Below are 26,809 nucleotides of genomic sequence, written 5' to 3'. Positions count from 1 at the left end.
GTATTAGTATAATATTACTAGGGTGGATCAACGGATTCGTGAGGTGACCGTCCTTTCACAGAGGATTTAGAAAATGTTCCCGTCACCTCTGCCTTCTCACTAAATTTTTTCGTGTGCAGTCGCTGTGGAATGGCCGTGCCCAGGGCTGGGAGAGAGAGCAGCTGACATGTACCCAACGCCTCTAGGGTGGTGATGAAAAAAGAAATAGGCGAACTAGAACTATCAATCTTACTAGCTTGCTGCAAGGACAAACTAAAGGCTTGAAGGGGAAGATCATTGGTGTGCTCAGCAAACGTTGTTGTATTTTATAGTTCTATGAGTGCCTGAGGTGCAAGCTATGTTTCAAGCTTTGGGACCGCGAGCCCCCATCCAGCTTCTTTTAAAATTTAAAATGAATATTTCTTTCATTTTTGTTATAGAGTTAAATAAAGATGCAACTGGAGAAAACAATAATACGTATATCACTTATTAAGTTACACGGGCTTGTAACTAAAGGTACGTGCAGCAGGACGCCGCAAGATAGAATAGGGACTTTGCGGACCTATAACAAAATCGTTTCTTTGTCCTGCGGTGCTCCTTGATTTATATTTAAAAAAACTAACTTCAAAAGTGTACCAGCGATGTTAGTTCTACTCTCGTACACCACATACATGTATACACTACACAATGGAAGATATCACAAACAGTGGCGTGTCCAGGATTTTAGAAATACTGGGACAAAGGGGGAATTATGACTCCCATCAATCCCCCTCCCCCGGCACGCCTCTGATGACGAAACTGGAGACCATTCAAGACATCACCACTTTCATCCTGGACTGGAACACGACTGTTTACTTTTCCGGGTTTATTCACTGCTTATTTGATTTTCCTCACTTTGCCCGTAACTGTGGCCTCTGTAGAACGCACACTTTCGAAACTTCAGCCAATAAAATATTATCTGGGAAATAGTGCTCCTCAGCAAAGATAAACAAACATGTGCATTTTGAACAATGAGCACACGCAAATGGAACGGTTAAAGTTGAACACGCTGTGAAACACTTTGCTCATGCCAAAGCACGCACGATAATGTTTTATCTTTTCAAATAATTATTTTACGCTGAATTTAATATCGTTATTTATTTCTTGAATCTTGTTTGTTCGATATGTTAATTGTAACCACCCTCATGGCGCAAGAAATTCAATGGCTGAAAGGCGGGGAGGGGGAGGAAGCAAAAACAGACACGCGACTGAGCCTTCAACGTTTTAGTTACGACAGTGATTTTCTGACATTATGGTAGGACCGTAGTTTGTGAGGAAAGTGTGCTGGGCGCCGAAAGTTCGCGGGGGGCGCCGTAATGGGTGTCCGCCCCCTCCAAGAGAACGCCTTTAATCCGCCACTGAGCGCGATGTGCTAACCACTCTGCCACGGGGGCCGGCAAACATCTCGTATAATAAGTTGTAATATACTGAGAAATTCATCTCCTACCCCCCATCAACAAGGGCATCCCAGTAGGATTTCTAGTTCCGTGTGATTCTACCTTTAGAGAAACATGAAGTTAAAGTTAATCGAAACGGGGGGAAGGGGGGTAAACTTTGTTAACTTCTGGACGGAAAAAAATGAGCGATCATATTAACCGCGACGTGAAATCAGACGTCACAGCCCTAATGAAATGGCTTGCTGCTCGAACACCATACCATCTGCTTATTGCACGTACAAAACTATTATGCAGAAAGTAATCAATACTTACCTAATACTCTGCGAGATATCCTGTTATCGCGAATTGCGTTGTATCCGTCTCCACCGTCGGCAATGAATTCGGGAACCAGGACGCTATATACTTGGGTAGGATTGATCGTCCTGTACTCGGGCACCCTGCACTCTCTGCAACGTGCAAGAGCTTTCACTACTCGTGACCCTGATGGTTTCCGTATGTCATATGTCACTTGAATCCCTACAATCAACAACGAAACAATTACATATAGAAACAAGACAATATTTCCTTTTCATAATGTCTGATACAAAGATTGAAATTCCGAGTGAACTAGACCACTGATTCGATTCCAAATACCCCTATGCACTGGCGTAAGCAGAGGGAGCTGATGGGGCTACATCCCCCCTCCCAAATTTTGAGAAAACCAACACTTTCAAATAAAAAGAGTGAAGAACTCATATTTTTACATGCAACCCCGCCCCCCTCTTAAAATGATCCCCAATTTCCAGTTTAGAATAGAAATTTCTAAATGTACGAAATAACTTATTGTGTATGCAGACCCCCTAGTAAGCAGCTATGCACTGTACTCCTTTACACTTCCAGCCCCCACGAGAAAAAGTACTGCGTACATCAGTACCCTCTATGTAATTGGTTGTCAGATATCGTAACAAAGTATTTTAGTGATTTTCTCATTTGTGTTTAGAATAACTACACTTTGCAGTCATGACCATCGAAGCCAGTGGCATGCCCAGGATTTTCGTAAGGGGGGAGATTAAGTGTATGTACAAACGTACATACACACACACACACACACATCATATATATATTGGTAGTCCTCATTTTCCCACCTTTTCCTGCTTTGGTGTTCATTTTTTAGGAATATTGGGCCAAAGGAGACCGTTATACCCCCACCAACCCCCCTTCGGCACGCCACTGATCGAAGCAGAATAGAATTTTATAGTGACGTCAAATGCTCATAACACTATACCCGCTAGCCTATTACGTACGATTCGAAAAACTTCAAAATAATGTTACAAATGATTGCAGTAGAAAAGTCTTCAATGCACGAATACAAGAATTCACTCAACCTAAAACCACATACTGCAAAATGACTGTCCTGCTTTTAAGTAAAAGTTGTTTCATAGACTTTTATTTCATTCAAGAGCAAATGTGACGTTCAGATCGTAAAACATGCTTGGTTGCTTCGAATTAGTCACGAGATGTCTCTGTTGTCGCGAGGAACAAGGCTACATGTTCGATTATCGCATGGACGATCTTTCTTGCTTCAGATTCAAGCTTGCATAACCTCAAGAGACAAGTCTCTCTCTCTCTCTCTCTTTTTTTTTTTTTCATCCAGGCTTAATTTGACACACAAACTTACTTGTAAGGATTATATCACGTTCCTTACATTTAACATTTAACTACAGTGGAACCTTGATAACTCGAACTTCAACATCTCGAATTCCTTGATAAGTCCAATTTTTTGTAATCCCTTTTAATTGTCCATAACACTCATAATTGTACCTCAACAACTCGAATAAAACCTTGATAAGACGAATTTTTGTACAGTTTATGGGATGCCGTTCGAGCCCTAACTCGAATGTAGAGTATGAAAAACCTCTATGAGTCGAAGTTAAATTCTAACCACCTCCATAAGTCGAAGGTTTAGTCGCACGCACCTCAATAAGTCGAAGTGCAGGGTACGTACGTACAGTGGGATCCATGAGTATTGCCGTGCAAATTGTCCATCATCATGTTCGTTCACTTTATTTGACCAAATAAGAGCTTCACGAATTAAAAGATAACTCAAAACAAGCTGTTGACAACTTCTGCAAAAGCATACATAAAATCCATTGCATAAAAACACATAGGATGTAAGAGAAAAATTAATGAAAATAGGCATGGACAATTTGCACGGTAATACTCATGGATCCCACTGTACAATGTCAGGTGATCAACAATCGTGTCGGGACTTGAACTCCCCCACCCTGCCGTGTATGTAACCATCATTGTTAATGTGCTTAGTGTGCGTTGTAGAAGTGTTGATACATAAACTTTAGACCTCTATAACTCGAAGCGGGCGATTTTGGCCCTCAGTAACTCGAACCTTGGTAAGTCGAAATCCTTGATACCTCGATTTTTTTATTTCCCCCCCTCAAGTTCGAGTTATCAAGGTTCCACTGTATATGTTTAAATTATTTAGTGCCTACCTGAGAACTGTAGGAAACCACCTGTTAGATTGATTCCATCTGGATCATAGTATGCTACCGAAGTTTCCAGTGCCTGGAGCAAGTCTTTGCCCAGCAATTCAACCACGACTAAAGCATTTTCAAATGGAAGAATGCTCAAAATGTCTGCCATTGTCAAAGTACCTGCAATAAACGAGAAAGAAAACTTCTGTAATTGTTGTGAAAATAACGAAAGCTTAATACTTAAAAATTCGGGGCTGATAAACGCTAAGCTAATCATAAACATCTGCATATCGTTAAAAGTTCTGATACTTCAGGCGCCCAAAACCAGAAACCGAACAATTGGTGTCCAAACCAGAAACCGAACAACTGTTTATGAAATGTAACTTTTCATCATCATCATCTGGCAATCCTGCTTAAACGTATTATTTCCAAACAAAATCCACCGCCCCTATAACTATTCACGAAAATAGCTTGAAGGGGGAAAATAAGCAAAAGGAACTACCAGAATCACATCAAAATCGGACAATTTTGTCGGCCAGGGTCTATTTGTCTTAAGCCTAAATCTGGCCATAATGCCACGCACGATGCAATGTAACACTTAGGATTGAATGAAAGCAAAATCAACCGTGATTTGTAAAGCTAATATATAATTTCATACAGTGGCGGCGATTGGGTTCCAAAACTGGGGGGGGGGGGGGGCAAGAACAGTTCACTCTCCCTTCATACATAAGATTTAGCATAGTGCGGAAGCAAAAGTGTCACCCTAATCGCCGCCACTGATTCACAACTTACCATTACTTGATTTCTCATCAAAGGAGCTTCTGATACCTCCGCCATGATGGATACAAATAGGCGCATCTGTCCAATAGGGACCAGCGAAGTTCCATGCGTTCTGTGAAATAATGAAAAGAATAGATTAGTATAGGTACTTTAACTGTGACCAACAGATGCTTCTTTCATTATCTATCTTTTGTTCACGTTCTGCAAACTGAACACAAACATGCGTATTTATTTGATTGATTGATTTATTTTATTTCATTCCTGCAACTTTTGGCTGATCACGAAGATAAGAATGAGTGATGATATGATGAAACTGATGAAGGGACACTCACAAAGAACACTCATGCTCAGGCTGGGATTCGAACTCGAGACCCTGGCGTTGTAGCGCTGTGCTAACTACTCCATAATAGAGGTCAGTCACATATTTAATTGAAAATTTGCTTGATGGCCGAAGTTCCTGGGGACTTACTATATTTCACCGCATAATAGTTGTACCCTGTTTTTCAGTATAAATATTCGTTTATAACTAGGGCTCGGAAGTTGAGGAAAAATCCTTTTTTTCCCTAGTGTCCGAAGACGAGGCCCAACATAATATATGTTCATTTTGGGTCATTGTAGGTCAGAAAAAGGTGGGTTTTATTTGTCCTTTTTTGCCTTTTTCGGCATATTGGTCCTTTTAGCCCTTTTTTAGGTCTTAACGGCTTTTTTTTGCAACTTCACCTTCTTTCGACTACGTTTTTACTGCCCATTCTCAATTCGAATCATCATCAGATCATCACCATCACCTCTAAAACATCCTTTCTGTAGTAAAGAAATAAATAAATATATTTGAACCATCCCTGAATCGAGAGAAAAACATTTTTGAACGACTGAAGCAGGTACGGTACAAGGTCCTTTAACCGTAACTTGTCTGGAAGGTGTAAGTGGCAACTTTCTCTTGTTTTGAAGCTTTCAGCACGGTGTATACGATTATATACATTAAATATGTAATTAAAACTGAAGTTATTAATTAATTTGGATCACATTTATACGTCCTTTTTTCCGTTTTTAGGTCCTTTTTTGATATTTTTATGTCTTTTTATAGGTCTTTTTTTGGCAATTTATAGGTCTTCAACTTCCGAGCCCTATTTATAACTTTTCAGCGCATAATCATCGCATCAGTGCGTGAGAAAGCGAAACCAATAATAGTGGCACAGAATCTTCGGACACAGAAGATTAAATTTTGTAAGTCCGTACTTCGTAACACTAGTAAATTTCTTCAAGTGTACTATTCCACTATAATCTTGCACCAGACAGTATAGTAATAAATGTTTCTTTTTTAAGTTCTGATAATACGGCCACAATTTGTTTAAAAAAGAGTAAAGCTTTACATAATGGTCGCACCTTTTTTGCAGAAAAAATTGGCATAAAATATGCGACAATTATGAGGTGAAATACCGTGACCACTTTCTTCTGATCATCCTCATCGTCGTGATTACCCTAAAAGTGGCAGAAGCGACACTAAATAATAAAATAAATATATAATTACAAAAAAACTGTGCAGTGTGCCGAGACTGGGCATCGAACCCGGGCCACGGTGATTGCAAGGCGACAACATGGTTAAGATTAAAGGCAATTGGCAATTCTAAAATGCACATTGTAGACGAAACTAACTGCAGCAAAGCAACGTGAAATTACAGTCTTCCGTTGCGGTGGGCTGCGATGAATCACGAAGATGTCAACGGAACGAGCCCAAACAATTAACTAATCGAGCCTAATTGAAAAATTCGCCAAGGATAAAGGAACAGTCTGTTGCTAAGAAATTGCCTTCTACGATAGATAATCGTGTACAAAATACGTTGTCAACTTTCCCTCGCGTTATCTTTCGATTTAAGAAGTTGGTTTATACGTAGGTCGCCTTTAACAGAGGGAGAGGCATGTGCAAATTCAAAATGTCAAAGATTGGATGTATCCAATGAGGTAAGCGTATCTAAGAAATATCGAAACTAGGAATGACTAAATCCGGATAAAATCTTATCCGGTTATCTGACATTCGAAGTATCCGAAATGTCAGTATATCCGAATGTGTGCACTATGACGGATACTTTTATAGTTTACCAGTTTTACGGGCTATCCATATATTCTTTTATACGTCACGTTTGCATTTCACTGTACGGATTTTCTACAAATCTTTCAAATCTGAACTATCCGGATATCTTTATTATCCGTTGCATCCGAAACGGATATCGGATTATTTGAAATCCGGATATCCGTTATCCGGGTTTTGTGACCATCCTAATCAGTGGGCCCCAATACTGGAGGTTGCAAGGTGCCAAAACTAGGGGGGGGGGGGCAAAGACAGTATATTTCCCTTTGTAGATAAGATTTAGCATAGTACGGGGGCAAAAGTGGAGAAAATTGAGGGGGCAGCTGGCTCCCTTGCCCCCCTAATCACCGCCACTGAACCTAATAGAAACATATCGTAAGAGTGAGTATCATGTTGTGAAAATTAAAAGTTTTTGGGGGGTAAGAAAGAACCCTAAAACGTTAAGACGATTGATTGATTGATTTGGTGTTTTTCAGTCCACTTTATGCACAGTAAGGCTAATCGGAACTGCACCTACAGTTTAAAGTGGGATCCGAACCACTATGCGTCTCCACCGGGTATCGAACCCGGGACTCCTTAATTTCAAAGCGACAAAGCTACCACTGCGCCATCGGGGATACACTAACTTTAACGTTTTGTACAATGTCACATTTGTACTTGGTGCAGAGTCTGAAGAAGACCTTGCTAGAAGGTTGAAACGTTACGTTTGGTTTATGTTTTATAATAAAATAAATTTCTGCCTTGAGTCAGTATATTGAGTGTTTCATATCATGGAAACAAGGCTTAATGGTGTTATGACTAACTTTAAGGCGATGAACCGTAAATTAGACACTACAGGGAAATGTCCGTCCATCGTGTTCTCCAGCTGACAGTATCAAATTGGCGCGAATTGCAAATGTGACAAGAATAAACGCCGTTACCTTCGAGTTATCTGGACGGGGGCATGCTGTGTGATAAATCAGTATCTTACATATGTGGAATGCATATTTCTATGTATATTAACGACGCCCGTGGTGACAAGGGTAAATGTTGATTCAGAAAGACGACACAAAGATATAGAGAAAACGAAGGTGTGAGAGAGATGGGATACAGAAACAAGGGGAAAGAATGAAAATAGGGAGATAAAAAAAAGAGCGAGAATGAAACGAGAGAAGAGAGAGAAGAAAGGAAGAGATAGAGAAGGAAAGGGGGGGAGACGAAAAGAGATAGAAAGGAATGAGCTCCATCAGTAGGGAACGGATTTTAAGGTGCGGCACCTTTCCAAAAATATAGCTGTTTTCATACCGGTCGTTTGAGATATGTATTTTAGGACATTAAATCAAGTAATATTGATTGATTCATTTGCTTTATTTACTTCGCTTTTTGCCACTTTTGGCTAATTTGCGAAGATGGGTATGACTGATGATATGATGAATGGACACTCACAAACATCCATGCCCAGGCCGAGATTCGAACCCGGAACCCCTGGCGTCGTAGCGCGGTGTGCTAACCATTCCGCCAGGGGGGGCGGCAAATCAAGTATAATGTGTTGCACCTTTCCGTGAGATTAGTACATTTATCCCCTTTTAACCTCCTCTTTGATGCTTCAATACCCTTTTCCATCATTTTCTTTCATGTTTTGTTAAAAAATTGGACAGAAAAATAAATGGTTTCCACTCTTCTTGAGCAGCTATATAAAATCCTATAGCGTCATTTTGTAGAGCAGAACGAAAGCTATAAAATGGTATAATATAATCATTGCAGCCCCAATAGTTCCCAATAGTTTCTCCACATCAGAGGTGTCTCGTGAACGCATGCGGTGCATGCTGCGCATGCGTTCAGGAGACGCCTTTGTTCCACATATAAGGATCTCCTAAGCTTCAAGAGTCAGCAACTTACATTTGAAAACATAGAAATGTTTAGCGTAATCCAGTATAACAAGTTGGTTGAAACCCAGTAAATTCCACGTTTACTTCCCAAATACTGGTTACTTTATGTAATTACTAATTATGTTATTTGCTACAGTGTTGAATAAAAAAATGTTGATGTGACCATAATTTTGCACCTTAAAATCCCTTCCCCATCCATCACTATAAGATCAATTGAAACGTCAACGATTATGATGTGACACAACAATGTTAAGAACAACAACGATAATTATAACAGAAAAGATAATGACTATATTAGCAACAATAATGACAACTACAGCAATCAAAAACCATGGCAACGACTTGGACTTTCGTTACGTAGCGTCGCCTAACTGTCAGTTTTGCCTAATCTGGGCGAAGAGAATGATTAGATACAATCGATGAATGGCCAACGCGGGAACATTCGAAAGCGAGAACGTGACTCTCACACTCAGTCAGGGCTGGTGAAGTGACTATGATGGACAACAACGTACACCTGTAATTGAGTAACATGGTACTTGGTGGATTGTAATTAGGAATCAACTTACATGGTACACCATTGCGTCTGTAATCATGTTCCCAAGGTTGCACTCCCTGGCTCTGCAGTGTTCCCGCTGACCGTCCAAGAACACTCGGACAGAGCCAACTTTTTTGTGGGTGATCTCATTCAAACCTTCTTTCCACGGCATCAGCTGTTGCAGAACATATGGATCTGGGAATGAGAAGACTTATATTAAAACTCGCTTCATCCACAGAGGTTAATCGGGACAACATCTACAGTTTTACCAGATATTCGAAGTAAAATTGATACACACACAAAAACATGTTCTTGGGCTGTTACTTGCCTTACACGTTACTTTCAGTAAAAGAAAAACAAATTTTGGGATCCAGATTGAGAATAGAACCCAGGACCGTTCGCACCAGACGCCAAGAATAAAAAAAAACATACACAGAATGGTTTTAGATAATAAATATGTTTTTTAAATCAACAATTTAGTAAAAATGATATCAGTAACATGTTTACTCTGTTCCTGCTTACTCGTTTAATGCCCCAAGGCCATTATGGCACAGACACTCCATTGACTACCAATTATGGCACCGACACTTCAATGACTACCCATTGTGGCACCCAGACTTCATTGAATGTCCATTATGGCACAGCTACTTCAATGACTACCCATTATGGCACCGAGACTTCATTGAATACCCATTATGGCACCGAGACTGCATTGAATACCCATTATGGCACCGATACTTCATTGAATACCCATTATGGCACCGAGACTGCATTGAATACCCATTATGGCACCAATACTTTATTGGATACCAATTATGGCACCAATACTTCATTGAATACCAATTATGGCACCGAGACTACATTGAATACCTATTATGGCACCGACACTTCAATGACTAGCCATTATGGCACCAAGACTTCATAGAATGTCCATTATGGCACAGACACTTCAATAACTACCCATTATGGCACCCAGACTTCATTGAATACCCATTATAAAACCCAGACTTCATTGAATACCCATCATGGCACCGAGACTTCATTGAATACCCATTATGGCATCGAGATTCCATTGAATACCCATTATGGCATCGAGATTCCATTGAATACCCATTATGGCACCGAGACTGCATTGCATAACCATTATGGCACAGACATTTCATTGAATACCCATTATGGTACCGGGACGCCATTGAATACCAATTATGGCACCGAGACTTCATTGAATACCCATTATGGCACCGACTTTATTGAATGCTTATTATGGCACCGGGACTTCATTTAATACCCATTATGACATTCAGACTTCATTGAATACCCATTACGGCACCCGGACTTCAATGACTACCCATTATGGCACCAATACATCACTGGCTAGTGGCTACCCATTAATGGCACCGATACTTCATTAACTACGCTACCTACTTCTACAAGAGTTAATTAAAAAAAATAAGAACTGACGATTGTCATACCTTGCGGAACACTATTGTCCAATAATATCGGGTTTCCTTCCCAGGTTTTCGCTTCTCCTCGCTCATCGAAGGTCATCTTGAGGTAACCCAAGTATTTGGTGTAGGCGTATGCCTGCACAACTGGCACCAGTCTTCCGTTATCCTGTTGCACCAAGGTTGGATAGGTGCCTTGTGGTTCCTCAGCGTCGGGTGGTACTCCTAGGAAAGAATTAAACAATTATGTTAACTATACCAAGAGACGATCGACATTTGAAGCTTTGAGATTTTTACATGTGCATTGTGGAAATGCATGTATAGGACGGTAAACAATTCTGGGATAACGGATATCCAGATATTACAAGGGTTGGATAAAAAGTAATGGCAACACTGCTGTCCCGTGAAAGGGGCGAGTCACAGCGCCACAACCGTTTTGTAGTTGATAAAGGAATGTCAGACGAGGAAGTATAGTGAGTGGGGTGCCATTGTATGTTATTCAGTCAAAAACAGCAGTGCTCTGAAGCAGAGGACGAGAGTGCAAGCGCCCTAACAATATGTTTAGGCAAGAAGAACAACGTCTCTTAGGCAGACGGTCAACGCAGCCTACTACTGCACCTTCTTGCAACACCACCTTCGTCTCGCATTAAGAACAGTGGCGTGGCGTGACTTTTAAAAAGTGTTACCGGCTATCAATCAGTACGACAATTATACCTGCTAGACGTTATTACACCCCCCCTTCATATTTGTTCATTTCGTTCTTGTTTTGCAATCAGCACAGTGATTTAGCCACAAACACTCGTAGAAAGAACTACCACTCATGAGACAGTTATCACGAAAATCCAATGAATAGTGGTAGACCTTTGTCAATTCTTCATCTGTCTCTGTTTCTTTGCAATGAGGTTCAAAGGGGAAGAAGAACAACCACACTTTTCTTTTCTCGGGTCAGTTTGACGTTTGTGTGGTGAGCACTGAGCAGACGACAGAACTCCGCTCCTGCGTGGAAGGAAAACCCAGCTGTACGTATAAAGTTGCCAACTTAGTATTTTGGAGCAAGGTTTGTCCAAATCACGAATCACACCAAGGAACTATATATTCGTCTATTACCTAACTGGTCTCAGTTGTAGTTCAATCCAGCCTTGGCTCTGCAGTCTATCTCAAGTTGCTTCACAGAAATGGTATTCCTATTTTAGGAGGGATTTAGCTCTTTTCTGCCAATCCGATGTGACAACACTGGCTGCCCCGGTAGGTCTGACCGGCAACAGGGCCCCTTAACAGGCATATGAATAACCCCATAAAGTCCTTCCCCGCTCTTTCCTTGCATTGGCGCCCTCTTCTCCCTTGTTGCCTCTTCAGGGTAGCGGAACGACCTCCCTCTTCGCTTCTGTCGGCTGCAGAAAAAATGTCCTAGGCAATATCTACTCGACGGGAACGGTGTTCATTAACGTATTTAACAATGTTGTTATTTTATTGAAACAACTTTTTAATTCTTTACATTTTGCTGTTACCTGCGGTAACACCGGCTACATACACGCTACGCCTCTGATTAAGAAGGAAGCGACGGCACGTTCTGGCACGGTGTCCCATCATCCTGCTTGACAATGCAAAGTGTCACACTGCGAACACTGTGACGGAGCTCTTGCATAACTGGTAGTGGGAGATACTGGAACATTCGCCGTATTCACCGGTATGAGACGGTGTGATTACGACCTTTTTGCCAAAATGAAGGAACCACTGGGCGGGAAGCACTACGACACGCGCGAAGCCATCATACGTGCTATAGGGCGGTCACTGCGGGACATCGACAGAGATGGGGGGGGGGGGGGGGCGATTACATTGAAGGAATGTAACACGCGCTCCTCTGCCAATACAGTCAAGTAGCAATTATACCAGTGTTGCCATTACTTTTTATCCAACCCTTGTATAATCAGGGCAAGACTTATAGAGGGGCTTGGCAAAGAACCTCCACTAGGGAGAAAACTGCTTGGAAAGCGTCACTGGATGGAAGTGAGATCTTTAAAATGTTTTAAAGATACAACTAACAGTTTGACATAACTTGGTTTAAAGGTTACGTCTTAAGAGAGCCTTGGGATGCTAGCCAGGGGTCCCGGGTTCGAATTCCAGTCTGGGCATGAGTGTTCATTCAGTGTGTTTCTTCCTCAATTTCATCACATCATCACTCATCCTCGCGATTAGCCAAAAGTGGCAGAAAAGCGACGCTAAATAACAAATATTGATCAAGCAATCAATCTACTCTCTACGCCAAATTAGTGAATATCCAGTAGGAGTTTTTTTTTTTTAAAAAAAATACACTTCTCATAGCGAATGTATTGAAATACATGGTTATGCTATTTGGCTATTAACTTTTGCACGCTTCGTTCAAGGAAAAGCTTTGAAAGTTTTACATTCTGCGACATCTCACGCCTGGAATTTTCTTTGGATTAAGTGGTTGCATATGAAAATATGAAGTTCTGAACTGTCCTGCATTTTGCACTCGATTATTTGAGCTAACTCATTTTTTTTTCCTTTTTGGATATTAACTCTATTTCTTTTCTGTTATGGAGAGTTCGACCCCCTACCCCCACGGGTGATGCGAACTGAAATTTGCTAGAATTCCAAGAACTGTTAATGTAAATGGATTATAAATTGTAAACACAGGCGATTCTTTTTTTACCCAGGGACAGTAGAAGCCACTGTTTTGAGATAGGAATGCAGATAATTACGACGACGACCTTGGGTGGAGGTTGCTTCACAGACAAGTGCAGATGGTTTCTTGTTTTGCCGGTTGACTTCAGGGAACGCATGATGCACCCTCTCGTGGCGCACGGTGGAATTAACGATGAAATATCAAGCGCACAAGAGAGCAACAAATTGAAGGGTTTAATTAGAACACAGACACACAATTGCTTCTTCCATTTTTTTTAAAAAAAATATCTAATTTCGCATAATTGATGGTGATTCAGTCTACATGTGAGCACAGATAGGTCAACCGGGATCCGAACCACTATGTGAATACACCGGGCACATGGGCGTCCGGAAGGGGGGGGGCAAGGGGTGGCCGTACCCCCCCTGGAAAATGAAAGTCAACCAAAAATTATGTATTTTACACATATAATTTCATTTTAGCCACAATGATATGTGTTACTTATTGCATGAACACCATAAATTCAAATTTAAGCAATGTTTTTTTTAGGGAACAACACTATTTTTGGGGAAAATGTGCCTTGTTTGCCCCCCCTGGAAAAAATACCTTTCTTGCCCCTCCCTGGAAAAAAATCCTGCGGGCGTCCATGACCGGGCATCGAACCAGGGACTCTTTGATTACAAGGCGACGACGTCACAGTTACGCATCAGAGATGGCATTTTCTTTCTCTGACGTAACGAAACTCACTTAAGGACACAATTTTTCGATTTCGATCCCCATTTTTATGTGAGCGCGCATGTGCTGGGCCCACATATGCATTTTTAAGTGTTTCCAGGACCTGTTGCACGAAATAGGAAATGTCGCACTGAATCGCCCTCCACATCCCAGAGTGGTTGTCAAGAAGAATGCAATTAAAACCTGGCAAACATGAAAGTCCTTGTCCGTTCAATGGACAGCTTGTCATCTTCCTTTGCAAACAAGCTTCGTTTATCTAACATGTCCCTCTCCAGTGAGTATCAAAGTGTACTCGTCCAGAGTCCCAAAGACCAACATTAAAGTGTGCCTTGTTAAATTGCTCTGAGCACGAGGCAAACAATGACTAGGCCAGCACGTTTTATGGCACTCGCTCGTCTCAGGTGTTGGAAAATTTTGTTACGCCAAGGGGGAGGGGCACTTGCCCCGTCCTAAATTTTCAGGTTTCTGGAACCTGAGGATCAAAGTGACGAGCAATTTTTATGATTTTTGCAAATGTAACAGTTACTTATCAAAATAGTCCTGGATGCTATTTTTATGAAATTAAAAACTTTTTGATTCCGCCCCTCCACCCACCTCCAAAAAGAAGTTAAGCTCGAAGTTAGATTTAGCCCCGTAAAGTTAGGTCCCAAGTTACGTCTATGGACTGATTTAAAATATAATGATCTTCAAATGCCATGACGTCAATTCTAATATGTGACGAAATTGTGTAATTTCGTAAAAATGGCTATGTATGGACTAACCTGTAGTGTGTGTGTGTGTGTGTGTGTTGATACTTTATCGATGGTTGAAAGACTGATCTACTAGTTCATTCGCAAATTGTTTTACAAGCAATACAATCTAATTATAAAAATGTATTTAAAATATCACCATATGTCACCAATTGTATTCGTGCAACTAATAGCTTAATTAGCAATGGAAAAATAGTTCATTATGTGCGGGTAAAATCACACATTAATATTTTCGGAAATGAACAGGCAGACAGATATGCAAAACAAGCTGCTCAGATGAATGAAACAATCCAGTTACCATTACATTACACAGATCTTTTGCCGAGGGTTAAGAAGAAAATTTTTGAAGAATGGAAATTATGGTGTAACAATTCATTAGAAAGTGTTGGCGAAAGCTATCGACCTTATGTTGATTACACTAGGAAAAACCTGGGTTTTATAATTGTAAAGGATCAAGAAATGCAATTGTTTTAACAAATAGCTTAAGAAGTGATCCCGCGAGAACATATCATCATTTATTTAAAATACACATTTTAAAATCTACGAATTGTGACTGTGGAGATTTAAGGGGTGATGCTCATCATATTATTTTGGAATGTCCAGTTCATGCAGAGAAAAGAAAGACTTTATACAAAACATTGTCAAAAATTAATGTTCCTTTTCCCATTAATATGACTTCAATGTTGTACGCTCCAGATGTTAGAATTGGATATGTTATACTTGCTTTTTTGAGAAAAGCTGATATAAAATTCTAATATAGTTTTGTTACTGAATGAGTTAATGAAGTTATATAAAATTGTATTTAAAAGCGTTTTTAAACTTTGTGTGTAAAGTGTATATTAAAAATGTATCTTGTGTACTTATAATGTATGCTGGGCATAAACAGCCATATGTATAAGCTGTAAGTCCAATAAAACGTTGTTGAGTTGAAAGATTGATCGATATTTAAATTATGAGCAAGTCACACAATACGGCGACAAATTCCTTAGTAAAACAAAACTGAGTACAGGACACTTAGCCTACAATATAATAAAATTCTGTTCAAAAAACGTTCTCACTCAATTTCTATTTCAACTTACCACTCCTTACCAAACTAAAACTACATCATATCCAAGAATAGAATTTCCATTCGTTAAAAGCTGAGGCTGTAAAAGGGGCACCCGGCATAAATAAGGACCCCCCCACAGAGGATTATAATGGCCGTGGGTAATGCAATGTAACAAAGGATCGTTACTCTTGTAATTCCGGTAACGCTTGTAAATAACACAACACAGCAGGCATCGGCGTTGTAAGAGAGGGTCGAACCAGTCCGTTAACCCCCTCCTGGAAATTGGCATAATTTCAAATTAGAAAAATCCAAAAACTCTTTATATTGATAGCAACAACGGAAATAAAATTAATTCATAAACATTCCAGGACAATTAGCAAAGAAAAACAAAGAATTCGCTTTAAAAAAATTGAGCGTGAAATACAGGAAGAACGTTAGACCTTCGTCTATTTTCGTATTCTACCACTTATTTTTTTTAAAAAATAAAATAAAATAACTGACACGGAGACTTCTCAAAGTTCGAAAGTTTAGAACTTCTATGTGGAGGCCACCGACGAAACCTTGCAAAGATTTTTCTTGAACAAGGTGTGCACAAGTTAATAACAAAATACAATAACTATGCATTTCAGTACATGAAACTGCATGAAATGTAGAAAAAATAAAGTTGTGTTGGATATTCAGTTATCTGGTGTACGAAATAGAAGACAGAGATTCAGGGATAACGTTGAGATGGACCTAAAGGAAATCGCCAAGGATGGGAAAGAGTGGATGACAGATGGAAGACTTGTGTTGCTGCAACCATAAACCTTCGGGTTTAAGAAGGCTAGAGAGTTAGTTATGGAATAGAAGAATCTTTCCATGGATGGATATAATAATAAATAATAACAATGATAATAAATAGGTAATAACATTATAATTTATTGTTGATATTCCTAGTCTTCAATTAATTTCAAATGAGTGACCTGACCCTCCCCCATACCTTCTGAAAAGCCCCTGCACACAGGGGTTGTATCGAGGCGAAACGAGACTTGACACAGTCTTGTCTAGGTCTTGTCCACCCTCCTGCATGGGGTATAATTCGAAAATAACTTTTCAGTGAGAAATCTGCTAAGATATACCCGAAGAGGACTTACCAGAGTAGAGGAAAGTGTTGGAATGACCTCCTACGACCAGATCAATGTCTGGAACGTGCTTCGCAATATCTTTGTCTTTGGAGAATCCAGAATGGCCGACTGCAATGAGGATGTGGACTCCGCTGTTCTTCAGATTCCTCGCTTCCGTCCTTATGGAGTCCACCTCGTCCAGGATATCCAGCTTTCCAGGGCTGGAGAGAGTCTAGGAAAAGAAACAAAGCATTGTCGATTTCACAATGCAAGTACTGTTCGGTAAATTGTCCATTACTATTGTAATTAATTGTTTTTACGGAATGGATTTTGACGAGTAAGGAAAGACAGCCAAATGTTAACATGCCTTCCACGTAGTATACCCTGGACTGCAGTTTGGAGACTAACGAGGCTCTGGCGTTTGGAGTCACAGCCAGTATAATCCTCTGTGGAGTTCTTCTTGTGTATTTCATGTGTTTGTGACTATTCTTGATCCATACCATGACTCAACCCCATCACCGCGAATAGCCAAAAGTGATGAAAAACAGACATAAAATAACTCGTCGCTTTCCCAACACTTGTGGCTAATCGCGACGATGAGGATGAGAGATATGATGAAATTTTTGCAGGGACACTAACAAATAACATCCATGCCCAGGACGGGACTCGAACCCGGGACCAATGGCGTTGTGGGGCACTATGCTAACCATGGTACGAAATCTCTGCAGATTGATGGGGGGAAGGAGCAGACAGACAAACACACACAGACACACTATTTATAATATTCGTATATATATATATATATATATATATATATATATATATATATATATATATATATATATATATATATATAAAAATATATAAATATATATATATATATATATATATATATATATATATAATGTCATTAAATATGTGTCACTTATTAAATAATCAAATCATATGACAAAATATGCAATATTTGTATTATATCGACAGTCCTATAATCAAAGTGTAATTGCAAATTGAAGATTTTAATGTACTACTGATGCTATGAACAAGGATTTGCCTAAATGGGGGGTACAAAAATTAAGAGGCATTAAGAAGATAATAGTTTCCTGTATAAAATTCACATATAAATGCCATTACGTGTTTTATTAATATATTTATATACTTCGTGGTTGCTAACGAAAGGCGACGAGAAATGGAGAAGAAATAACAATTCGGTCAAATTTCTGTGTTCTGGGGATTGCTGGGTTCAATGTCCTAAGAGATGAGGCCTTTGTTGTCCGTTCTTTTTTTTTGTATGTTTTCGATATTATTCCAGTCAAGTATATTCGAATCCCAAACTAATTGTTTATGTTTGTTGTTAAAACAAAAACTCTCCCCCCCGGAAGAGTTTGGTGGGGGAATTTCAGGACAAGATCGTTGGTGGGGGGAATTCCCCCTGTCCTTCTCCCCGGAATTGCACACCCTGATGCTAACCACTCCGCCACGGAGGTCGGCTGCTCGGCACATTGTCCATGATTGTTTTCGTTACTTTTGTTTCAAATCCTACGTGTTTTTAAAGACTAGCTTTTAATGTATGCTGTTGCAGATGTCACCAGCTTGTTTGGCGTTTAGTTGCAGTTCTTGAATCTCTCATTGGGTAAAACAGAATAAGCAAGGGGATGGACAATTTGCTTGGTAATATTTATGCATCCCACTCTATCGAGACGAGACCGAGACTTAGTGTCCGAAACTTTCAATCTTGTTCGAGACTTTGACATAATATTTGAAATTTGACATACTAAGCAGATATCAATAAAAAATTCTTAGATTTTTAAAATACAAACTTCAGTTTATACCGCGTTCGAACACTAAGGAAATTTCCAGTACAGCAGAACTAGTGTTGCCCACGAGACGAGACTTTGGCCTGTCTCGTCTCGTGGAAATGCTGTGAAATGCTGTCTCGTCTCGAAAATATTCGTTTGTCTCGGGACACATGATCAATCTCGTCTCGTCTCGAATTTTTAAAAGCCTGTCCCGTCTCGTCCCGTGGGCAACACTAAGCAGAACACATTTAAAACCGAAAAGAATCAATAGAATAATATTAACCAAAACAAAACCAGTACAAAACAGTACCAGACCGCTGCTTCACAATACGAGGGTCACTATTTATATTTTGAGCCTTGGCAACACTGATTGAAGTTAGGCGCGATTTGACGTTTGCACGGAATCGTCTGGCATTATTGACCATAACGTACTTCAAATGTTTTGTCAATAGCTTGATTTGTGTTGTTTATGTTGCCTTGGAGATTGCGCGACAACAATAAAATGGAATTAACTCGTGAACATTTTCGTGCGATGATTTTTTACGATTTTCGACGTGAATTATCAAGACAAGAGTGCATCGATCAACTTACTTCCACATTTGGCGATGAAGCCCCATCCTTTGACACTGTGAAACGCTGGTATAACGAATTTAATCGTGGCCGCCATTCGCTCACCGACGAGATTCGCGAAGGTCGTCCAAAATCAGTTGTTGTTCAAGAAAACATTGATGCTGTGCAAAACCTAATACTGCAAGATCGTCGTGTGACATACTGTGAGATTGAGGCAAACATAGGCATTAGTTACACCAGCATATATAAAATATTACGTGATCATTTAGCTGTGAGAAAGGTATGTTCTCGTTGGATCCCACACAATTTGACAAAAACTCAAAAAGACGCTCGCGTCAATTGGTGCAAACAAATGCTCAATAAATACAATCGTGGTGCTTCAAAAGACGTATATAAGATTGTAACAGGTGACGAATCATGGATATATGCATATGAGCCGGAACGTAAACAGCAGTCGACTGTATGGGTGTTTCAAGATGAACCCAATCCAACAAAAGTTGTTCGCGCTCGAAGCACAACGAAACAAATGGTCGCCTGTTTTTTTCGGGAAAACTGGTCACGTGGCAACCGTGCCTTTAGAGGAACGTAGAACGGTCAACTCTGAATGGTACACAACAATTTGTTTGCCAGAGGTCTTCGGTCAAATACGGAAAACAAACAAATGCCGTCGGATCATTCTTCATCAAGACAATGCCAGCTGTCACACATCTCGTCTAACAACAGACTTTATGAACAGTCAAAAAATCGAATTGATGGATCATCCGCCGTACAGTCCTGATTTGGCACCCAATGACTTCTTCTTGTTCCCGAATGTCAAGAATAAATTGCGTGGACAACGATTTTCGTCGGCGGAAGACGCCGTTGATGCGTTCAAAAACCATATTATGGAGGTGTCTCAAGAAGATTGGAAAAACTGCTTTGACAAATGGTTCGAACGAATGCAAAAGTGTATTGACCATAAAGGAGAATACTTCGAAAAACAATAAAGCAGTTTTCAATGCCAAATTTCTGTTTTTTCATTGTTAGGCTCAAAATATAAATAGTGACCCTCGTAGTATTACTTATGCACAATTGTCTTGTAGGTTCGTGATAAAATATGATTAAGAGCTGAAGATATCTAGTTTGAGAAACTAATTCGACAGATTACGGAATAAGAATCTATTATGTGAATTTCGCTTCACAAGCCATAGAAGAACGTTACAGGAAATTGTATTTTTATGGAAGTTGTTAAATAATTAAATAAATAATAAGAATGTACTCTCCCAACTTAATTCTCTAATTTCGTTAACGAGGAGAAGACAGAAATATGAAGTTTCTTTCTTAAGAGGACTAGGTCAGGCATTAAAAAAATATCCATCATGGAGAATATGTAGGAGTTACAATACAGTAAATTGATAAATTTAAACATAGGGCTAAGGACATATTTCCTCGTAAAGGACTCAGTAAAACCACTATTATCACACATTAACTATACCGTGTCCCAGCTAACTGTGGAACAGGGCAGCGCATAGCGGCAGAGGAGGAGGAGGGATCGAGTGGTGAAAGCGCAGCGTTGCCAACCCTACGGTCAAAATTTGCACTTTCGGTTTCATCCCTAGTATTTCTCTAAGAAATTCTTAAACCAAGCCTACGGACCTGGAGACAAAAATAAGGTCCGTTTGCCATGTGCGTACGGTATTCTCGTTTTCAAAAAAGTTTGCAACGCTGCAGAACGAAGCAGGGAAAGCGGTATAACTCCAGTCGTCTATTACGCAATCCCGTTTCTCTCACTGTTCCATTGGTGGAGCCGTCTCGCGTCACTTCTTGCGCAGAGACTTGCTTTCGTTCGCCTGATCTACAGTTAGCTGGTACAGGGTATACATAATTTGTTAATGAAATGGTGTGATAAAAAAACTGTGTCCAAGCACAAACGCATTATGTAACTGTACTCACTATATAAAGGGACTGTAATTGGCTACGTAGTCGAGTTCAATAAATTAATAAAATATAAGCATTCTTTCTAACATCAAAATTCGTGCAGCAAAACTTAAGATGCTTATCGCCAAGAAAGAGTTCAAGAGTCGGCATAAATTAAACAAGTCAAAACAAATTAATTGATATCCGGAGAGATGCTTGTAGCTAAACAGCGAAATGTAAACATTTGAAATGACAGGGCGCGACAAGGTCAGATGAGTGATGATGCACTTTGGTCCTGTGGTTGGCGGCGAAACTAGATAATTCTTAATTTTCTTATCGGTTGGTTTCGATAGTGTTTGCCCCGGTTACAGTATTACAAAATGTAACTGATTTTTAGTTACTTTATTCTAAATAGGATATAACTCGTAAAATGTATTGCGTGTGTGAACTGCAAGCTGCATACATTTTTAAAACTGATATGGACATTAATACTAGAGGTCGGCGAAAAATCGACATTCCCCGCCACTCTGCTGTCAGTTTCGAAAGCTCTTTCTCCCTCTGGTCTGCAAAGGTTTGGAATGCTCTTCCCGATTATGTTTCTTTTGCTTACAACACCCAATAACTTCAAAGAACAAGTCGTATTATTTTTATTGCAAAGACAACAATTGAGCATTAGCTCGTACGGCTAAGCAACAAGAATCAAGTAAAGTAAAAACCATGTATTTTGCAAACGCTTATCTGACACAACGAATATTTCAACCTGTGTGCATGCTATTTTAGTCTCGATTTGGAAATTGCTTACGTACACGTGTGTATATGTGTGTGTGTATGTGTGTTAATGTATCTGTATTCTCTTAAAATTTTATTATTTTTCATTTATGTCAAATTGATTCATGTTATGTTATATATTTGCATCTTTTTGGATGATGCACTTAAACGTTTCGTCTTGTTATTAGTGGAGGTTATGAAGCCATGAGCTGAAACAGCCATAAATTTCAAATTATATATATATATATATATATATACACACACACACACTGCTCTCCATAAATTAAGCAACAAATGGTGACCTCTTCCCTGCACGCGCGTCTTCGACTCCAATACCTGGTACGCCAGAAATCCGTGCGAGGGCACGATGATCGCACTTTATGACTCACCTGTTTTCCCTAACGCATTCGTTGCCTTTCAGCGTGCCCACCACTCTTCTTCTCTTTTCTCCAACTGTTTTCTCTTTTACCTCACATTTTCTTGTTGTTGCTTAATTTCTGGAGGGCAGTGTATATATTGTTGTTATGGAGTTAATATAAAAATGTTCGAACCCAAGTGTTTCATTGAATATTATACAAATTGTGTTAGTAACACACAATAGTAATATATTTAAAAATGCTAAAGGTAGGCTACATGGTAAGTTTTTCGAATCAATACATGATAGGTCTGAGCTACAGAGTTTATGTAGCTCAGACGAAACATTGAAGTGCATCATCGAGAAAGATGCATTCTGGTGCATCAAAATGCATCAAGGGGCATCAAAACGCATCAACCGATGCATTGAAGTGCATCTCGACTGTAATATATCCTCACTTGAATCTAATTATGCACTTTGGTGTTTCTTTCACGACATACAAAAATGCACCCAAATGCTCAAATGTGAATCTGATTCTTTGAAGAAGCCATAAAACACACTTTAGTGCATCAATCGATGCATTCTGGTGCATCAATGGATATGATGCATTTAGTTCTCTGAGTGTAAGTAACGCGTTATTTTCTCGATACTTAACTTCTGTTACTAATGAGTTACTTTTTCGGTATTTGTGTTACTAACGCGTTATTTGTGGCATCTTCCGCTTAGGGAAGATAATCCACAAAATCCGGATAATGGATATCCGGATTTCAAATTATCCGATGTCCGTTTCGGATGTAACTGATAATTAGGATATCCGAATAATTCGATCATCCGAACAATACGGATATCCCTGATTTCCGATTATTCAGATAATCTCTGTATTCATATCGCTGTTTACTCTTTCAAGTTCAATAAGTTATTCTGACACGAATTGTGTCTGAAATTAAGGAAACAATTACCAAATAGAGGATATAGACACCAAACTGAGAATGTTATATTCTAAACTGTAGCTATCTCTCTCACGTCTTTTGTTAAGGCGGAAAACTTTTTTCCATTTAGGCAATAATATATATACAGAGCATTCCTTGACATTCGCTACGAGACTCGGCGGCAAGCGGCCCGGCATTAGCGCTTGTCTTTCCCGGTGAACGGGTCCGCGACAGTCGCTTATATTAAACCTCGTACAAATGTTTAGAGTAACAGGGTCAGTTGTGAATAAAGTGGAAAGAAAAATGGGGAAATAAAGTATACAAAGACAATCCGCACACCATCCGTGAGTTAAAAGAGTATTGTACGAAAAATCGGGAGAATTACAGTAGACGAACTTGCACGTGTAAATGCCAATTTCCTTCGGAGATGCCAGGAATGTGTTGCAGCAGAGGGACATCATTTTCAACACCTTCTGTAGTCAAGGTTAGTACACAATATGAAGACTGTAATGTTAATAGCCGACTCTAGCGACTGTCGCTGACCCGTTCACCGGGAAAGACAAGCGCTGATGCTGATGCCGGGCAGCTTGCCGCCGAGTCTCGTAGCGAATGCTCTCTGTGTGTGTGTGTGTGTGTGTGTGTGTGTGTGTATATGTACATATATAACACACATTTAAAAAATATGCGGAGAGCCAGTAAAACGGATAAACGATAAAACTGCGTACGGATAATGAACACATTCGAGTGTTTCGGATAGCTATCCGGATAATCCGAGTATTCGGATAATTCGGATATCCGAATATCAAAATATCAGAAATCCGGATAAAAGTTTACTTTGCTTCCTCGGAACTTCCTTTACTAACGTGTTTTGCTTTCTAAATTCCAAGAATAATTGTAAATTTCTTTGTTACTTTGCAATACCAACCATAAGTACCTTACAACCGCTACTCTTCTTTCTATCTTGGTTATGTCCCGTCTTTTTCTACTTCCTGGGTTAATCGCGACGATTTGGAAGAATGGCGAACACAAGAAACTGATAATGGGACAAACACAATGCCGCAACCAGGTTACGAACCTATGACCTCCGGCTTCTTGGCTCATTACTCTAATTACGCGGATCACTTCACCGCTGATGTTGGCACAACTATGAAACACAACCAAGTTATGATAAATATAGAGGATCTTTTCATGTCACTGCTTACCTTTGTGTCCGGGGTGACATAACCAATTACGCCAATCTTGGTGCCACCTACTTCTAGTACAACGGAAGGTCGAACTCTAGCAGCTAGAGCAGGTTCCGTGGCTGTGTCTATGTTGGCCGCTAGGACAGGAACGCTCACGTTGTTGAGGAATGGGACCAGTCCATCGATGCCATCGTCAAACTCATGGTTGCCCAAGGACTGGAAAGAAAATTAAATAATTCATTTAACAAAAAAGGTCAAGAAAGTTTCCCTTAAAATTTCATTTTTACGATTAGCTAGGCTAATAGTGCCTGTTTATTACAGTTTATAGACCCAGGGGTCACAGATTTGATCCACGGTGGAGCCACAATGGTTCGGATCCCACTTTAAACTGTAGGCCCAGTCCCGATTACCCATATCTGAGCATAAAGCGAACTTATATGCTCGTTTCAATGCTATGAATCCTCAAAGAAGAAGAAAAACATAGTGTATGTATGCAACCACGTGACACAAATCCACGCTTATCACTGACATTTATTATTTCCTGTCTGAAAGCCACAACACTTGTACGGATGGACTAGGTAAGGTATGTCCCCTGGAGAGTGAATAAATCTTACAAAACTTACGAATTCTTTCTTCATATTGTTACTATAGCGTACTATCCCACTAAAAATTAGCCTCTCATTAATGCCCATGGACGCATTGAACGTCCTAGAAATTTTATCGAGAACAGGTCGTGCCGCTTACAAACTAATAACCTTTCCATATCTAATTTTACGCACGTTGCAACAACTCCGACAACAGTGATTTTCATTGATATTCGTGCGCATAGTGACCTAAATAAATACCACGACATAGTAGATACTAATGTTACATGAGCGAGAATCCGAGAACACATAACAGCTCTTTGTCTACCATACACATATACGAGGGTCACTATTTAAATTTTGAGCCTAACAATGAAAAAACAGGAATTTCGCATTGAAAACTGCTTTATTGTTTTTCGAAGTATTCTCCTTTATGGTCAATACACTTTTGCATTCGTTCGAACCATTTGTCAAAGCAGTTTTTCCAATCTTCTTGAGACACCTCCATAATATGGTTTTTGAACGCATCAACGGCGTCTTCCGCCGACGAAAATCGTTGTCCACGCAATTTATTCTTGACATTCGGGAACAAGAAGAAGTCATTGGGTGCCAAATCAGGACTGTACGGCGGATGACCCATCAATTCGATTTTTTGACTGTTCATAAAGTCGGTTGTTAGACGAGATGTGTGACAGCTGGCATCGTCTTGATGAAGAATGATCCGACGACGTTTGTTTGTTTTCCGAATTTGACCGAAGACCTCTGGCAAACAAATTGTTGTGTACCATTCAGAGTTGACCGTTCTACGTTCCTCTAAAGGCACAGTTGCCACATGACCAGTTTTCCCGAAAAAACAGGTGACCATTTGTTTCGATGTGGTTCGAGCGCGAACAACTTTTGTTGGATTGGGTTAATCTTGAAACACCCATACAGTCGACTGCTGTTTACGTTCCGGCTCATATGCATATATCCATGATTCGTCACCTGTTACAATCTTATATACGTCTTTTGAAGCACCACGATTGTATTTATTGAGCATTTGTTTGCACCAATTGACGCGAGCGTCTTTTTGAGTTTTTGTCAAATTGTGTGGGATCCAACAAGAACATACCTTTCTCACAGATAAATGATCATGTAATATTTTATATATGCTGGTGGAACTAATGCCTATGGTTGCCTCAATCTCACAGTATGTCACATGACGATCTTGCAGTATTAGGTTTTGCACAGCATCAATGTTTTCTTGAACAACACCTGATTTTGGACGACCTTCGCGAATCTCGTCGGTGAGCGAATGGCGGCCACGATTAAATTCATTATACCAGCGTTTCACAGTGGCAAAGCATGGGGCTTCATCGCCAAATGTGGAAGTAAGTTGATCGATGCTCTCTTGTCTTGATAATCCACGTCGAAAATCGTAAAAAATCATCGCACGAAAATGTTCACGAGTTAATTCCATTTTATTGTTGTCGCGCAATCTCCAAGGCAACATAAACAACACAAATGAAGCTATTGACAAAACATTTGAAGTACGTTATGGTCAATAATGCCAGACGATTCCGTGCAAACGTTAAATCGCGCCTAACTTCAATCAGTGTTACCAAGGCTCAAAATATAAATAGTGGCCCTCGTACATATCTATTACCTAGAGTTACATATAAACTGCAAAAACCATGGGAAGGCTGGTGCCAAAAAAGAGCTTCCTTCATAATACCACCTCCTACAGGTGGCACGCCAAAGTCGGTAACCACTGACCATGGTATCAAAAGATGAAGGTATCGCAAACAGTAATTTTATTTATTTTGAGAATGCGTACAGGCCATGTTTTAGTGCACTAAAATAAGCTGCGAT

At 39.9% G+C, this 26,809-nt stretch overlaps 1 protein-coding gene across 1 annotated transcript in view; it reads right to left on the bottom strand.

The window, feature by feature from the left end:
• Positions 1-26,809, bottom strand: part of LOC145997446 (snake venom 5'-nucleotidase-like) — an 88,446-nt gene that overhangs the window by 40,553 nt on the left and 21,084 nt on the right. Inside the window, exons 2-8 of the mRNA XM_083134505.1 lie at positions 24,393-24,590; positions 16,907-17,108; positions 10,625-10,822; positions 9,184-9,347; positions 4,676-4,775; positions 3,902-4,063; positions 1,728-1,931 (exon numbers count right to left, since the gene is read on the bottom strand). Of these exons, the coding sequence (XP_082990631.1) occupies positions 1,728-1,931; positions 3,902-4,063; positions 4,676-4,775; positions 9,184-9,347; positions 10,625-10,822; positions 16,907-17,108; positions 24,393-24,590 (1,228 nt within the window). The remainder of the gene's footprint in view (positions 1-1,727; positions 1,932-3,901; positions 4,064-4,675; positions 4,776-9,183; positions 9,348-10,624; positions 10,823-16,906; positions 17,109-24,392; positions 24,591-26,809) is intronic.

The sequence above is a fragment of the Lepisma saccharinum genome, chromosome 13 (genome assembly GCF_977018435.1).
Source record: "Lepisma saccharinum chromosome 13, izLepSacc3.1, whole genome shotgun sequence".
Lineage (NCBI taxonomy): Eukaryota > Metazoa > Arthropoda > Insecta > Zygentoma > Lepismatidae > Lepisma > Lepisma saccharinum.
This window is presented reverse-complemented; position numbering and strand designations above follow the sequence as displayed.